General features: G+C 48.7%; 5 protein-coding genes across 5 annotated transcripts; 2 read left to right on the top strand and 3 right to left on the bottom strand.

Moving 5' to 3' along the window:
• Nucleotides 1–4879: 4879 nt before the first annotated feature.
• On the top strand, nt 4880–6884 carry BKA55DRAFT_362770 (TIP49 C-terminus-domain-containing protein). The gene is made up of 3 exons (XM_046185861.1): nt 4880–5068; nt 5128–5354; nt 5405–6884. Exons 1-3 carry the CDS (start codon nt 5060–5062, stop codon nt 6588–6590), a joined length of 1422 nt encoding a protein of 473 aa, XP_046049127.1. The 5' UTR covers nt 4880–5059; the 3' UTR covers nt 6591–6884.
• Nucleotides 6885–7059: 175 nt separating this feature from the next.
• BKA55DRAFT_690046 (class I glutamine amidotransferase-like protein) lies at nt 7060–7949 on the bottom strand (the record flags this gene model as incomplete). The annotated part of the gene is made up of 2 exons (XM_046199438.1): nt 7060–7233; nt 7293–7949. 2 exons carry the CDS (start codon nt 7947–7949, stop codon nt 7060–7062), a joined length of 831 nt encoding a protein of 276 aa, XP_046049126.1.
• Nucleotides 7950–8960: 1011 nt separating this feature from the next.
• On the bottom strand, nt 8961–10403 carry BKA55DRAFT_511987 (uncharacterized protein; the record flags this gene model as incomplete). Its single annotated transcript, XM_046187761.1, has 2 exons — nt 8961–10246; nt 10331–10403. 2 exons carry the CDS (start codon nt 10401–10403, stop codon nt 8961–8963), a joined length of 1359 nt encoding a protein of 452 aa, XP_046049125.1.
• A 3539-nt stretch (nt 10404–13942) lies between these two features.
• On the top strand, nt 13943–15695 carry BKA55DRAFT_594047 (uncharacterized protein; the record flags this gene model as incomplete). Its single annotated transcript, XM_046195622.1, has 4 exons — nt 13943–14179; nt 14384–14460; nt 14520–14778; nt 14847–15695. The coding sequence occupies 4 exons, from the start codon at nt 13943–13945 to the stop codon at nt 15693–15695; spliced, it is 1422 nt and encodes a 473-aa protein (XP_046049124.1).
• Nucleotides 15696–15925: 230 nt separating this feature from the next.
• On the bottom strand, nt 15926–17003 carry BKA55DRAFT_539378 (uncharacterized protein; the record flags this gene model as incomplete). The annotated part of the gene is made up of 2 exons (XM_046190127.1): nt 15926–16791; nt 16850–17003. The coding sequence occupies 2 exons, from the start codon at nt 17001–17003 to the stop codon at nt 15926–15928; spliced, it is 1020 nt and encodes a 339-aa protein (XP_046049123.1).
• Between the last annotated feature and the right edge of the window lie 42 nt (nt 17004–17045).

Genomic DNA, 17045 nt, shown 5'->3' with positions numbered 1-17045 from the left:
TTGATCCATTCTCCCCTGGGCGGATATGTCCGTTTGTGGCTGTCTTAATACCTTCCCCTCTTATTTTAGGTTTTTGTGGCTGACGCTGAAGCACTTTGTCACTGTCTTAGCCAGGCCTGTTCCTGGGCCCTGTTTCTTTTAGCTGCATACGCTTTTGGGAACAAACATCAGTTACCCTATTCTTATATTACACTTATCGTGCTTTTATTATACTAAATTACTTCAATACGACTCAGTATATATTATTATTATTATATCTTAATTTACTACTATATTTCTTGAGCATTTATAGTAAACAGCATTTTATAGTATTAAATTAGGTTTATCGCTTACTAAATAATATAGTATACTACTGTTACTTATCATTTGAAACATCGCATATATATGCATCAGTAATATGTACCCTAGATACCCTCCAAACACAGCTTCAAATGCTACAGCGTAAAAAAACGAACTCAAATCAGAACCTCTATCCATAAACCCACACATTGTTCTCTTCCACAACATACACTGTTCGTGATAAGAAAAAATTGACGCTCGGCTCGCATCGGCCCAGGCCTCAGCCGTTTGTGGAGATTCGTCTCATTATATTCAAGTTTGAGATATGCCTGTTAACATCGGCACAGAGATTCACACATGTCAATATTGTACTATACGTGAATCCATAGACATGTTTTTCTCCAGACAATAATGCATAAAACGCCGGATCCGTGAGGGTATAATGCTGCCTTGCCACCAGTAACTCTCTCCTCCACCTATTTCGATTGATGCCAAAAAGTAACCCCCTGGTTCCCAAACCCCCCCCCCTCCTCCGTACGAGAAATCAGTTATACAGACAAAGAGTGTTAAACTGACCAACATGTTCCATACAGCATCTCTGAGCCAAACCCTGCTCAATGGATGCCGTTGACAACCAAAGGGCTCCCATTAGCTCCTTTGCGTCTCTTGCTCGAGACCTCTGACGAATCATGGCTTCGAGTCTCAAGATGGCTGACTCTGGTAGCCAGGCTATCCAACTGTCCAGCAAATTGACCAGGCACATAAGCAGCGATTTGTTGAGCGACACTGTCATGCCACTGCTTGGAGCTGAAATTCTTTGCCCAGTCCGTCATCTGGACTAGCTGAAACTGGACATCATCGATCCCAGTCCTTGAGTCCTTGCGCGCCTTTTCAACGTCCTGGGTCATTACAGCAACCATGCCCTTCACTGACTTTAGTTCAGTTGTCTGTTCCTCGAGACGTTTTCCCATGTCATAACTCATCTCATACGCATCCTTCTTGGTTCTAGTCACGCTTTGCTCCAAAGTTGTGATATGCTGGTCCAGCTTCTTATTGTTTTCATCCGCGCTTCGCTTCAACGTTGTGGCATGCGCATCGAATTCCTTCTTGTTTTCATCCACGCTTCGCTTTAAACCTGTGACACGTGCATCAAGTGCCTGGACAGCTTCCTCAGACTTCAATGTACGGGCATTTGCCTGGTCAACAGTCCGGGCGAATACCTCAGAGGCCATCTGGATCATTCCCGCACAACGACTTTTTAATGCATCCTCCAGTCTGTCCATCTTGGGAGTGATTAGTTGCATCGTCATCTCCCTTGTCATGAACGCAGGAGTGGGTGTGGATGTAGGAAGTTTAGAAGAGCGTGCATTGACTTTCGACATAGATTCCCTTAACTTTGGTATGTCTTTAACAAGTTGGTTAAGCTTTTCAGTCGGTGGCAGTTCTTCGAGAAGGCGTTTTATATCCGCAGGAGATAGACTTTCATCCAGGGGACGCCTTATGTCATCTGGAGGCGGCATTTCTCCAAGCAGCCGGTTAAGTTCCCCAGAAGGTGGGTATTTCGCAAGCAGGCGCTTAGTATCCACAAGGGATGGGAATTCAACAAGAAGTTGCTTGATTTCACCTGCAGGCGGATACTCTTGGACCCTCGTTTTAAGGTTTTGAAAGTCTTGTAGTGACCAGTCTGCGGTGCTGGCCTGTAGAGCGTCGATCATCTGCTGCAGAACATTGGTCTTCTTTTGCTGTTCCTTAACCAGCGGCTTTAAAGAGGTGAGCGTTGACAGCCGCGCCTCCTGGGACCCCTGAGACTCTTGTGTTTGTTCCACGGATGATCGCAGAGAGGCAATATCCTCAGCTAAGGATTCCCCTTTTTGTGAAAGACTCTCTACAGCAGATCTTATGCCGGAAACGACATCATCCATTATCTTTTGCTGTTCTCCCTGGCTTTGACATGTACATTGTAAGAGCGACATATCTTTTTCAAAGGACTTTTGCTTTACCGCATGACTTTCAGAGGTCTTTTGCAAGGTCAAGATTTCCTTTTCCAAAGAACTTTGCTTTGCTCCCTGATTTTGAGATGTACTTCGTAGCGATGATATGTCCTTTCCAAGGGATTCTTGCTTTACTTCCTGGCTTCGAGAAGTACTTTGTAAGGACGACATATCGTTTTCTAAGGACTTTTGCTTTTCCCCCTGCTTTTCAATAAGAACAGAATTCTGCTCGTGGAGCGACTTAACTGATTTTATGCCTTTCGTAAGTCTATCTGCAAGATTTTCTGCGTCTTGCTGGAGCTTCTGCATCCTTGCGGGGTCAAACTGGCTTTTGATAAAGTTTATAGTGCGTCCTTGCATTTCAACAGTTATCTTAAGCTGGTTATGCTCGGCAGCAGTTGCTGAGGTAGCTGTCTGGCTCTTCTCGGCGGGTATCCTTTCTTCCATCGTGGTGTTGACGCCATCAAGCTTCTGCTCGAGCCGGTTGAGCTTCTCTTCCAGCTGTTGGTGTTGTTGCCGACCTTCTTCTACTTTATTTTCTAGAAGTTGAGTCTTCTTCTTCTCGTTCTCAAGGCTGTCCACCAGTTTCTGGATCTCGCTATTATCGGGTTCCTGAGCGTTTGATAAGGAGTCCTTAAACTTGTTAAGCTCAGTCTGAAAGTAGTTCTCCATCCATGCCCTCGTCGAATTCTGGGATTCCAGTGATTGTGGCTGAAGCTCTGCTGGGGAGCCCCGGACCTGCGTCGGCGGAGAAGTTGCTCCTTGTTGGGCGTTGGGGCCTATGGAAAGTTGATCTTGCACGTATTGCTTGAATAACGAATCGAAAGTGTCGCACAGCGCTGGGTGCATCTCTCTGAGTGTTTGCTTAAGATTGTTCTTTTCGTTCTCGCATTTTTGGACAGCCTGTCGTTGCATATCGTCAACAGAAGAATATTCAGGAGTTTTAGTAGCCGACCGTTTCCAGTCAGCTAATGTTCTCTTAAGCCTGCTATCAGCTTGGTTGTGTTGCATGCGTAGACAAGCTGCATCGCCAAGCAGGTCTATTATGAGTGGCAAGCATTCACCTTTCGTGACGCGCTGCCCGGCTGCGGCGGCCAATGTTGAACCTAAATGGTGTATGTCAGCGATACTCTGGTCATATTCTTTCTCAAGACTTGGGCTCTTACCGCGGTCACTAGCATTCGTTGACCTCCTGGAAGATGATCTTTCCAGAGGTGGTTTGCTATGTTTACCGTAAGGCACCCCACCACCTTTCCCACCGCCCCTCCCTCGATCATGGTCTGCATCTTTGGAATGAGACGATTCATCTCGGCGGAGTGGGATACGGCCGGGGAATAATTCTGATGGGGAGCTACCGGCTGGTCGGCGACCGTTACGATTGTCTCTACCAGCCATTGCGGCTCTGGTAGTAAAATGGAGCCCTAAGCATCCGTCCAAATGATGGGCAAAGGATTCGAGACAGGACAAATGTCGTGCGCCGTTGGTTGCAAATCGAAAGTGGCCGGAGCAGGAGGACGAGAGGGTATCTCTGAGGAGAGTATGGACCGAATGAAAACTGCGCTAGTAGGTAGGAGGTAGTATTTTGTACCAATGGAACACAGCGCCAGTGGAATATGGTAGGTAGGTAGACAGATAGTTGAGTAGGTCAGGAGGCAATCGCGTCGATGAATCGGCTGGGCGTGGGAGTAAGGTACCTAGAGAGGGGCAACGTCTTTTTGGTACCTAAAACAAAGGAGAGTTAGAGACCCGCGGTTTGGGGAAAGAAAAGAAGGAGGGAGAGGGGAAAAGGAGAGATGAACAAAAGCGTGTGCATTGAACGAACGAGGATAGAAGAAGAGAGAAGAGGGAAAAAGCAATGAGAGGCGACACAAAAGCGGGAGCACAGATGTTAAGGTAGTTAGCCGGTTTATCGAGAGATAGAAAAACCTAGAACAGATCTGAAAAGGATTAACTAAGGTAACTAATAAGGTATCTGTAACAACTGGGCCAGGGCTACGCAGTGTGGAGTTCACTTCATGTGGATTATCATCATTTATATGGATGAATTCATTAAGTACGGATGTTTGGGGCAGCTCAGTTATTAAATATAAGGTAACCCCTAATCTTCGCTGAATCACCGCCTAGGCTATCAGAGTCTAGACTCCATCAAAGAAAGAAAGCGGTCGGCCCAATGATAGGTGCTTGCCCATACAATTGACACTAATGAATTTAGTCTCTATAAAGTGGAGGGGAAAGGTCCTTTACCTACCTAGGTATTCTCATTATGCGTCGGTACCTAGTACTACATAAAACGAGGACAGAATACCTAAGGTACCTTAAAGATAGCTTCTACGAATAATTCTTTATCAGGCAATTTTGCCCCCCCCCTCGACTCCTGGTTGAAGCTGCCGAGAACTCGGGGAGATGTGAGATGTGGTAATAGCGTTCGCGTTGGTGGCTCCAGCAGCTCATCAAGCTGAATGGATCTCAGGCAATCGCGTGTAATCGCGTCCATGCAGTGCAGTACCGAGTTGTGGAGTCACATTGATCGTACCTGTTCTTCCTTCAGGGAGTAGATTGGGGCTAGTGTGGGCCATCATGTGGCGGTGCGCATCGAATACATGGCTCTAAGCGCTAAGCGCTAGCCGCGCACTAACAATTTTTACTCAAATGTTATGCGCAGGCTCGTGCAGCTCTCGCGATCTAGCTCCCAGCCCTGCTCTTCCAGGCTTTCTTCATCAGAGACGTTGCCTTACAACTAAATTTCATAACAATTGCTCACGTTGCACTCGCGCATAACACGCGACAAGATGGCTGCTGTAAGTAGAATTTGCTCCCGCCCTCCGCGCAATCAATTGCTTACAGTAAATTTCCACAGCCCGTGATGACCGTGTCAGAGTCCAAAGACCTTCGCGGTCTGAACCTGATCGCAGCCCACTCTCACATTCGAGGTCTTGGTGTCGATACAACAACCCTTGAGCCTCGAGCTGCTTCTCAAGGCCTCGTTGGACAGGAGAAGGCGCGAAAGGCTGCTGCTGTCATCTTGCAGATGATCAAGGATGGAAAGATTGCTGGTCGTGCTGTTCTCATCGCTGGACCCCCTAGGTATGCTTCCAATCACCATCACCGCACTGCGCGCACTGACATATATGAAGCACAGGAAAGACTGCCATCGCCATGGGTATGGCGCAGTCTCTAGGCCCCGACGTTCCTTTCACAACACTCGCCTCATCGGAAATCTTTTCGCTCGAGATGTCCAAGACCGAAGCCCTTACCCAAGCCTTCCGAAAGTCCATCGGTGTCCGAATAAAGGAGGAGAGCGAAATCATGGAGGGAGAAGTTGTTGAGATCCAGATCGACCGCAGTGTTACTGGTAGCGCCAAGCAAGGAAAGCTAACCATCAAGACCACCGACATGGAGGCAGTCTACGATATGGGTAGCAAGATGATCGATGCCATGACCAAGGAACGCGTTATGGCAGGCGATATTATCTCGATAGATAAGTCCTCTGGAAAGATCACCAAACTCGGCCGATCATATGCCCGATCTCGCGACTACGATGCCATGGGTGTCGATACCAAGTTCCTCCAGTGCCCGGATGGAGAGCTCCAAAAGCGCAAGGAGGTTGTTCACACTGTCACACTACACGAGATCGATGTAATCAACTCTAGGACCCAGGGCTTCCTTGCTCTCTTCTCTGGCGATACTGGCGAAATCCGTAGCGAGATCCGAGATCAGATCAACACAAAGGTCGGCGAGTGGAAGGAAGAGGGCAAGGCCGAGATTGTTCCTGGTGTCTTGTTCATTGATGAAGTGCATATGCTCGATATCGAGTGCTTTTCATACATCAACCGAGCTCTTGAGGACGACCTTGCTCCCGTGGTCATCATGGCCAGCAACCGAGGCAACTCCCGCATTCGCGGTACTGACTACCGCAGCCCTCACGGACTGCCTCTCGACTTCTTGGACCGAGTCGTCATTATCAACACACACGCATATAACCCTGAGGAGATCAAGCAGATCCTGTCCATCCGAGCGCAAGAAGAAGAGATTGATGTGCATCCCGACGCTCTCGCCCTTCTTACAAAGATCGGTCAGGAGGCAGGTCTCCGATACGCCAGTAACCTCATCAGCACCTCGCAACTTGTTTCTGCCAAGAGAAAAGCTAAGCAAGTCGAAGTTGGTGATGTGCAACGCAGCTTCCAGCTCTTCTACGATCCCGCCCGCAGCGTTAAGTTCGTGGCTGAGTCGGAGAAGCGCCTGATCGGCAACACAGGTGCAGTCGACTTTGCAGTAGGCGGAGCGGCCAGCAACGGCGATGAGAAAATGGATCTTAGTTAATTATAATGGCGAGCACAGCCTGGCGTTAAAAGGGTATTGGGTTGTGAAGATAGTAGACCTGAAGTGAGATGGACATCTGTATCATACTGATTTGGGCGTAGAATGGGATAACACCAAAACTCGCAAAGAGCATTTAAAATAGGTTTACTTTGTTTGGACCTCCAACGCAACAGTGATGACGTCTCTTTTCAGAGACAAGATTTCTTTCAGAACCGGAGATGCATTTCACTTCAAATCTTGTGGTGAATAGAGCGAAGCACCAAGAAACGAGGTTCTGCTATGAGTACTTTGTTTCGCAATTCACCTTCAAATATCTTACTGAAGCTATCATGAGACTTGTAACTAGGTAGTTTATATCAGTAAGAAGGCATAGTGTTAGATCCATTTCTACGAAAACCGATATGTCTGGAGTTATGCCACAAACATCAACTCTACTCTCACATTATCATCCACGGGCCTGGAAGCCCCTTTAAATCTGGGGGCAGGGCTGAGCATCAGTGGGTGTAATATTAAAGTGCTTCGAGAAGGGATCATCAGTCGCAACACGAGGAACATGCTCAACGATACTCGCAATACGCTCGGACTGTTCTACACCCCAGAAAGTACCGATAAAGGCGAATATGAGGTCCAGACCGGAAGTGACCTAAAAGAGTGTCGGATGAGAAACATTGACAGATTCAGGAGATGATCAATATGACTTACACCCGAGGAAGACCAGACTTTACCATCGATAACATAACGAGCAGGGGATACCCAGTTCACTTTGGGGCCCATATCTTTCATAGTCGCCCAGGCGTTCTTGTTAGTAGTTGCTAGATGTTTATCCAAAACACCCGATCTAGCTGCAACGCCGGCACCAGTGCAGATAGTCATCAACACCTTGACTCTGGGATACATCTTCGCAATGTAATCAGTGACAGCCTGAAGATTCGGGTTTCTAGCCCCAGGACCACCAGGAACGATAAGTAGATCAAGGCTGAGGTCGTCGTTAAATGTGTTGGTTGGGGAGATCGTTGGAAAGAAGCTTGAGTTGAACTTGTTCATAGCCAGAGGCGCTGTACTAACTGGATCAAGCGTCTCAGCGATGAGGTGAAGATTGAGTTGTTGGACGGTGAGCGAGAGGATCTGGAGAGGGTCTAGAGGGCCGAAAACATCGATCATGTCGAGAGCCTGGAAGAGAACAACTCCAACGTTGCGGATCTGAGAGCCTGTGATGTTGGGAATGATACCAGGAGTTATACAGGTTGACTCAGCATCGCGTGAGTAGTAAGAAACATGGCCTGTGGACCTGGTGGTAGTTGAGGCAGAGCCCAAGTTAAAGAGGCTGAGGCCATTGAGAAGAAAAACTGAGAACCTCATGGTCCTGAAGCACCTTGATACAGAGCTTGCGTCAAGATTATGTTCTGTAGTTGACAAAGAGCAAGATAATGAGAAAGGCACATGTGTAAATATTCTTATATCACAGAGGCACTCGACCATATATACTAGGTACGTTCCATGCATCCTCAACATTGCCAAGGAATCCTTCACTTAATTCGCGACAAATCCTCAATCCTACGTATTCTACAAAAACCTTCTCAAATTGCGCTCAACCGGCTTCCTGCAGCCATATGCAGCTGCCCGACTACTGATCACAGCCAATCATTTTCAGGGTTTCATCTGCTTGAAACGTTTCATAATCATTCAGAGCGACCAAACAATCCCCTCCCAACTTATGTACCGATATCAAGGCCAGCTTCTTCCTCGCAGAGCTTAGGCGACTTTCACAGCCTACAGTAAGGGATCGAATAAGAGTGACGAAATACTGGAAAGTTGCTGCTTGCTATCTTGACTTGGAACAAAAGCAGTATCGAATTCGCCATGGATCTTCAGCCCTGTTCAATACTCTATCCGCTTAATCCTTGAACCCCTTGTTTCCATAGGTACTCATCAATTCCCTGATACGACACGGAGTATACATAGATCATCATCTTAGGTAATGTCACTCAATAAGCGATTATCTCACTAGACTGCTGTGATTTCCTTATTTCATTCTCGTGTTTCTCGTGTAATCTACCTTCCCCAGCTGCCTCATCTCATCGTCTCATGACGTAGGAGCCAGTTTTTCTACATCCCCATTCGTACATCGTTATTACCACCTCTTGCTACTCATATTGGGTATTTGACCACGCCAGCAAGCTGTGACGTCCAGCTCCTTGAAACCATCTCTCTGTCCGTAAAGAGAGGACGCTTTCCTCCCATGAACTCCTATACGCACCGGGGGATGGTCATCCAATCCCTTTTGCCCTAATAGAAAAAATAAACACCGCCCAAATCGCACGTCTATACACTGATACATGGCACGTGTCGTACTCGATTGAGAAAGGGAGCTCATGTGCGACCTTCTAAGGCAGCAAGTTGAGCGGCCAGTGCCTCATTCCCTTTCAGTAGATCCTCCAACCATTCCGCCGCCATCGCAAGCATAGTACTTTTACTGAAACCACCTCCACGAAGGCCAGGAACAAGATCGCACAAATCGTCAAAGCCTTCCTTAATCAGAGTACGCCGTTTTTGCTCACTCTTTATGTGGTTCTCGCGCTTTTGCTCTTCTGAAAGGTTCTCTCTCGACACTTTGCTATTGTTTGCTGCCGACTTGCGACGTTTTCCTCCAGCAACGTCGTCTGCAACAGCCGAAGTGATGGAACCCGCGCGTTCCGCTTTAGGTTTCCGCCTCCGCACAGGCTTAGGTGTACTTGTCTCTTCCTGCGCCTCTTCATCTGGAGTATCCTTACTATTTCTGCTCTTCCGCCTTTTACGCGGGGGCGCATCAGCTTCTTGCACTTTCGTGAGCTCAGCCAATCTGCTATGTGGGAGCGGCCCCTTGGTATGAAGTGGGCTGCTGGGTCGCGTATTATCGGCGCTTTTACTGGGCTCAAAACATTCAAGAACTTTCAGTTGTTCTTTCGTCAAGGACTCAGCGGTTTCTTTTTCCGAATTGGGAGTATAGCCTTGAATGCGGTTGAAGTTGGCATCAGAACCCCATTGGTATTCGGCAGGCGGTGCTCGATGCTGGCGCTTGTCATGGGGTCCCATCATCCAGTCCGGGTAGTGTTCTTGCTCGCTTGCTGCAACGCTCCGTCGATGGTCTTCCCGGAATTCTTCTATAGGTTGATGTCGTAGGTGACCTACTGGAGGGCCTATTGGGTGCCTCTGTACCGAAGTATCGATCCCGTTGGAGTTCTGACGCTGGTTTGGGCCGTTTTGAAGAAGAGTAGCCGCAGCGTTCAGCACATCGTCGGGAGTGTGTCGATGCTCAGTTTGATGTTGTAAATGGGAGGGCGGCGGTGGTGGCGGGGGCATCATATTGGATCCCATTGGTGCCATGCCATGGAACTCGTTAAGACCATGGGAGAGTCCTTGAGCCGACGGCTCGCCAAGTGAAGATCCTGGCTGCTGACCAAACGAAGTACTGGATCCCATGAATTGCGGAGGAAGATCAAGCCAAGTATCACTGAAATTGAGCCCCTCACCAAAAGAGGGCATATTGTAATGATCGGCATTGATATCGTCGAAGAAGGATGTTAGAAGTCTGTTGTCGGTATCTGTCAGAAGAGGAGCTCCAGGTGCGGGCTCTGGCGGATCATTGATCGGAGGATCTTGATTAGGGTCGAATGAATCTGGTCAGGTCAAAGATTAGCAGACTGGCCTGACTTGGTAGAGGGGATGCGAAGGATAAGGATCTCGGTGGGCGGTTCACTTACAGCCAAAAGGCATAAAAGCGTCTGAGGGCGGCTGCGACGAACCCATCCTCGGAGCGTGCTGTACGGCGAGCATGGATGCGTCTTTTGTAATATGAGTTTTCTGTAGAGCAAGCGTACTGTGCTACAAACGAGCCACAGTAGATGTATAACCTTTTGTGATCTGAAAGGACTGATAATATTTGACGGGTGTATTTCGAGTCCTCGACGGTGTAAACGGCAATGTTTTTAGAATGGTGTGCTTTTTTGTTCGACATCAAGCGTACATGGGCCAGAAAAATATCGAGCTATGTGCTGTCTAGCACATGACAGTTCAATCCCACCAAGTGATAGCAAGTGAGTATGGTTGGACAAATTTCGATTCACTCCACGTGAAGCGCAAAGAAGTGACTATTGTATCTGGGTGGAGTTTGGGAGGTAGTTGCTGAGTCGCGAGACCGCGAGGAAGAGCAGATTGATATGACTATGCTGGTGAATGGTTCGTGAATGTGTTGTGGACTTTGCGACTGTATTTGTTGCATGTACGTTGCTGTTGCATGTGCTTCTCGAATAGAAGATAAGGGATTATGCTGGTAGTTGAGTTTTGTCGCAGGAAGCAAACAGTTGTGAATAGAAGTTGAAGAAAAGTCGTTGATAGTTGAGTTGCAGAGCTGCCTGCTCAAGCCAGAAAAGAGAAAGAAGAAGAATAAGAGCGACAGGGGATCAATACAAGAAGGGATTTAGTCTGGACGGAGAGTGCATGTGCTAAAACGTGCATTCGCTGTGTCGCATCACACCCGCGACCTAGATGAAGACAAAGAAGGAGCAACCAGGGCCCGACTTCTCCTGCTTCTTCATAGGACGACTGCTATGCTTCTGGCCGGGAAAGGTTTAGGAATTTTACCTTATAGAGGTCAAATGGTAGCGGGCCAGGAAAAGGATGGGAGGGTTGGGATGGATTGGGCGGGATCGTGGAGGTGGTGGTGGTGTTTAACTAGGTAAAGCGGTTTAGGTAGGCTAGGTTGGAGGAAAGCGGCGGGAGCCCACCGTGACTGCCCTGGTGCAGAGGAACGGTACGGCAGGTGGAAGGCGGACCGCGGTGGTAATTGAGACTTAGATGGAAGGTAGTCTGGTTTTTGGGGAAATGCATCCAAGGACCAGGCTTGCACGGCAATTGGGCCCATCGGTCCATGTTGAGCACATTTTGGACTGTCTTAGCCGTGTGGGGTTGCCTCGGAGCATTAGAAGCACTTAATCTCCAAGTATCTTCTACCTCGCCCTGATGCGCTCTAGTCATTAATCCCCATGCTCCCCTCCCCCAGGTCACTGTGTCACCTGCAACTTTCATCGACGTCGACCAGAGCCTTTAGCTTTTGAAAAAGCTTGGTTTTGAGTAGTCTTGAGGAAAGGGATCGTGGGTGATGTTCAGAGAGTTGAGTCTCTACCGAAACCATAAAGTGATCCAAGCCCCCGCGCCTTGTTCAACAATTACCAAAGCTCTTTCAACACATTCGTCGTTACATCCCCCCCCCGAGACTCCCGGTAGGGTACTGTACTGTAGGTATGGGTATGGGGGGTGTCTATGGGTCGGATCACATTGTTATGACGTATCCGTATATCCATAGTCTGCCATGCATCTATGGGACTATCACATGCTTGAAGCTCTCTAGAGCATCTTCAGCACTCCCAACAGCTCTATTCTGCGACCTTAATTGACGACGCCTCATCTCCAGCTGTCATTCGTTCACCCAGCCAAGCCTTGAGTCAGACAGTTCGTCCATTCTTGATTGGCTCTGTTCTTCTGCTGAGAGACTCGGAGAATCTAGTCATCTTGGCGTTGCACGCAGTTGACTTGCTGCAGATAAGTTGGCGGTCACTTGACTCGTTTTACTCACCTGTAGTCAGCAACACGATGAGGCTGGACCAACAATATTGCATTGTCTGGATCAGCCAGCATAGCCTCAACCACAAGCTTAAGCACATGCGCCTTTGTTCTCTCAAGTGACAAAGACTTTTTCACATTGACTTGTGACCACGGTCGGCCCGTGCCAGCATGATATTCAGGGCTTACCAGGGTTGATATAAGACCTCCCTGGAAAGGAAAGATGCCAACTGAAATCATGCTTCTTGTGGGAAATCAGGCCAGGAAGAAGAGCCGAAACTTGTTAGAGCCCCGAAATTCGTCGTGGGGCTTCCCTGCCGCAGGTTGTTTTGTTTTTCGAGAACAATTTCATTTCCACGTGTGAATCTATGTCACTTGGAATTCGGAACTGGACCAACTGGCTTGGACGTAAGATAAGGCATGTAACTGTCAAGATTGTACTAATTAGTAAGAGATCTGTATCAATGGTTTCTGGACTGTGTCTCTCTTTCCTCTTCCTTGGTCTTGAAGTGATGACCATTTGCAAGAGATAGAAAAAGAAAAAATCTAATTCTGGCTGTCAACTGAAGGATTCTCAAATTGTTCGGCCTTATAAAGTAAAATTTACGTACCGGACCCATCTCGTGCACATGCCCCTTTTCCTAATGCAGCAGCTGGCTATCCCTGTACCCCAGAATTACGGACAGATAGTGGGGCGTTCCTTTGACCACATGCAAATTGCTGTACCTACAGATGTTAACGTTAGCGATAACCTCACTCAGCTGTTACTTAATCTCACACCTAAAATACCTACCGTTACTACGAACGACCCGGATCTGTTCAGCAGCCGTTACAGTAAAAATCTGGAACGTCTCATGTCTAAATCTGTTCTCAACTACCGTGCCCAGGCCCAGATTGACCGGTTCTCGACTTTGGTTTAGCTGAACCCCTGAACTCTCAGGTCATCGTCGTCACCAACGTCAGCAGCAGCATCATCAGCCCTCCAATTCGGGCACTATCCGTATAATCTGCCACGAGTACTTTTGAGCTTAATCCTCTCTTGAATATTTTCTAGGCTGTTTCATACTCTCACCCTCACGGATCTGTTACTCAAAGAATAATAGTTTCTGTCGTGATAGGTTAGTTTCACAATCCCACGTATTGACTTCTCTCATCTGCAACTCCATCACCATGCGGCGGTTGCGCTACGCTACACTGCCTATAGCCTTGGCAGGGGCGTTATGATCTACGACCTGTCAAGGTAGATCATTTACGTATCCCTCGGTCTATTTCCTGCAGGAGTACATACGATCCATGCTTGCCATGTTGCATATTCACACGCGACATCTTGAATATCAAGCCGAGGCTCAAAGTGAGAGCTCGGCGATGAATCCCCACATTTTTTTATCGACTTCAAGGAGAGAGTTATCATATCAATCTCCTGACTGTTCATTTTATCTGAACAAAAGCCCAGATATCTTTGCCGCCTTTGCCGTCAAATTCTGTCATCTATCCTCTGTGATACTCATACGTTGCATGATGTTGACATATCCCCCCGCTACTCCAAACCGCCGACCTCCCCTTTTCGATTATCTTTACACCACCTTTTTCTCTATCCATTATACTTTGCAGGGGTAGATCCGTTATTGACCGCTCATACACAGTCAGGATCCCCGCGATCATCTTGTCAGATACCCACCTTCTGAGTGCCACCGGTAGCAGGTGCCGTAGCCCTGCTTCGGGATATTGTTCGACATCTCTTATGCTGGAGCAGCATGGCTATGCCTGCAATTGATGTGCGACCTGCCCGTAAAGGGCCCCTGAGGCTCGATCCCATTCCCGAGATCCTACGCCCTTTGATTCGCGCCTATCTCTTGGGCTATGCATCTGCCGTGGCTCCCCGGCTGTTGACATTAGTGTTACAGCACGTTGCTAAGAGAAGGAGGAAACTAGCCAACCAACTTGCCCCGGACCTTGACGATAGCTCATTCGTCAGCTCTGCGGCACACATAGTGAGGACAGGCTTCAATCCGCAGCGGTTCCCAACGTTTTGTGCCATACTGGCTGGTGGCACTACTCTATTGAAGGTAAGTCAACCTACTCATGATGGACCTCGACCAGTTCAAGAAATTCGCCTAGTTTTTCTGACATTTGTCGCCTTGTCCTTGGCTGTCAGAACTCACAGGAACGTTAATGTTACTTTGATATGCCGTTAGCTAATACGCCGAAAGGAACCTTTGAAAAGCATTCTAGAGAAAACCGCAAGGGGGCTCAGCGAGGCAGGTCGTTTGAGGTAGGCCTTCAGTTTCACTCTAATGAATCATGATGTTCCTTGCTAAACAATCGTCCCAGACTTGCAAGATGGTTGTCAACATTCCTTGCTGCCTGGTTTGGCCTGCGGCTGCTGCACTCATACGAGGGCCGAGCGTATACCGAAACTGTACCACCGAAAGAGGGCTCGGCCCATAATACCGAGCCTCAAACAGTCAAGTTCGCTGGTCGGACAATGGATCTAACCCTGTTTGCCGTCACTCGAGCTCTCGATGTCCTTGTTGGTGATCTGTGGGCAAGGCACAAGGCCCGTCGTTTGGCCTCCAACAAGTGGTCCAAGGTAATTAGACCATGAAAATCACCTGATCATGATTATCAGATATCCATAGTTACTGACACCTTCCCAAGGCTGAACGATTCGTCTCCAAATTTGTTGACCCCCTTGTCTTTGCAGCTTCATCAGGCCTTGTTATGTGGGCTTGGTTCTATCATTCCAACCGTCTGCCCCGCAGCTACAACAAATGGATCACTTCGGCAGCTTCCGTGGACTTGAGACTCATTGAAGCCCTTCGGCGGTGCCATTCAGGCGAGTTTCAGTACGGCAAGGAGACCGGTCAGGCACATCTCCTTCAAGGCATGTGTGTGGACTACCAGTGGCCACTTGCCTGGGGAGATCCTGCGGTAGTTGTTCCCATACCTTGCCAGATGGTCCACATGTCGAGCGGGCCTTCATGCGAGTACCATGCTGTAAGCCGCTTCTTTCGTGCCTGGAAGTGGTCAATGGCTACGTACTTGCCCCTGACACTCGCACTCGCTCTTCGAAACCCCTCTCGCAAAGCTCTACGTCGAGCCATAATCTCATCTTGCCGTTCCTCTAGTTTCCTCGCGACCTTCATCACGCTCTTCTACTATGGGGTCTGTCTAAGTCGTACACGCATCGGACCCCGGCTTCCTGGAGGCACAACCATTGAGCGTCGTCAGAACATGGACAGTGGAATCTGTGTTGGCACGGGTTGTTTTCTGTGTGGTTGGAGTATCATGATTGAGACAGAAAGCCGACGAAAGGATATTGCGCTCTTCGTCGCCCCTCGCGCCTTGGCCACTGTTCTTCCTCGACGATATTCATTGGACAAGGAGTGGCGAGAGCGACTTGTATTCGCCGCCAGTACTGCCGTTGTCTTTACGTGCGTGGCAGAGAACCCCGATAGAGTGAGGGGTGTCTTTGGAAAACTGCTAAAGATGGTTCTCAGTAAGTAGACGAGCTGGCTCGGCATACATCAGGAATGGGGACCTCTATTTTGGCCTTTCTAATCACTTCTTTCTTTTCTTGGTATAACCAATGTGTATTATAGAGCAACATTGTATAGAATAGTACTTGAATTCTAATGTATAATTATTGACCGATACGACGATATTTGGCCACAAGGCCATGCATGTAATGTAATATGATAATTCAACTGCAATGTGTCTAGACGCTACTGAGCTCATTACCCCTTAAACCAAGCAACCGCTCCCAACACAAAAATACATGCCAGCATATCACTCCTCACTGTGGTGAAGATCTGTCCATAACGCATCACAACCTCAACATAGCCCTTGGCAGGCTGGGGCAAGAATTGCACCACAGTGCCTACAATGCCAGAAGGGGGGCTGCCTTTCCTATCAAGAAAGAAGCGAGTTGTGAGTAGCAGCGACTCGGCTGTGGCAAATGTCCAAAAGAACAGCTTTTTGCGGTGCTCCAGTTCCGTCTCAAGCTCAGGCTCAGCAGCTGCGATAAGCGGATCCGCGGGTGTCGTGCCTGCAAGGGCGGCACGCTCACGCTCGATCTTGCTACCGGTGAAAGGGGTGAGTATGACGATGTAGAAGCCCAGGCCAAGAGCTACGAGGGCGTGGAGGAGGCGCCAGAGGTTTGTAGAGGCGCTATTACGGATGGCTGTGGGCGGTACGGGGGGTCCTTGACCGGGTGCCATGCCTGGCATACCGGGAAAAGGAGGCATTGAGCCAGCAGGAAGACCAGCACCAGCCATCAGCTGGGACATCATCTTCATCATGGGATCTTCCTCCGCTCCTCCAGGCGCAGGACTAGCGGTGCCACTGCCATTACCACGCTCGAAGCCAAGCATCATCTGCCGCAGCTGATCCTCTGAGATGGCGGGTTCTGTGGTTTCAGGTGCATTCGTTCGTGGAGTAGCAGTCCGCTTAGGCTCGTAATAGTGATCTGAGATATCGATTTCTTCCGGGTCGGCATGATCGGTGGTGGCAGATGCAGAGGATGCTGAAGCAGCGGGCGCTGGTGCTGGTGCTGGTGTCGGGGCGTCAGTCGCGGTAGTAGACGCAGTGGTAGGTTCTGATTCTATGAAAGAAAGTTAGCAACTCTGCAGCTGGAGTTTTATGGAACAACTGAATCGAACCTCCTGGGACACGACCCCCAAGACCAGTAATCTTGTTCAACCTCGCAGAACCCCCAGCCTTGAGCTTGGCTTCACGACGCTCCTTGCGAAGACGTGCTTGTTCAGCAGCTCGCTGAGTAGCAGCATCCTCAGGACTTTGCGTTGTCTCTGACATGATTTCGCAGTTATTAGGAGATGTCTATTTGGGGTCGATATG

This window comes from Fusarium redolens, assembly GCF_020744475.1.
Source record: "Fusarium redolens strain MPI-CAGE-AT-0023 chromosome Unknown BKA55scaffold_8, whole genome shotgun sequence".
Taxonomy (NCBI): Eukaryota; Fungi; Ascomycota; class Sordariomycetes; order Hypocreales; family Nectriaceae; genus Fusarium; species Fusarium redolens.
This window is presented reverse-complemented; position numbering and strand designations above follow the sequence as displayed.

Coding starts and splice junctions, on each gene's coding strand:
- BKA55DRAFT_362770 (XM_046185861.1), top strand. Junction 5,355..5,404: donor CTCATCGCTGGACCCCCTAG/GTATGCTTCCAA, acceptor ACATATATGAAG/CACAGGAAAGACTGCCATCG.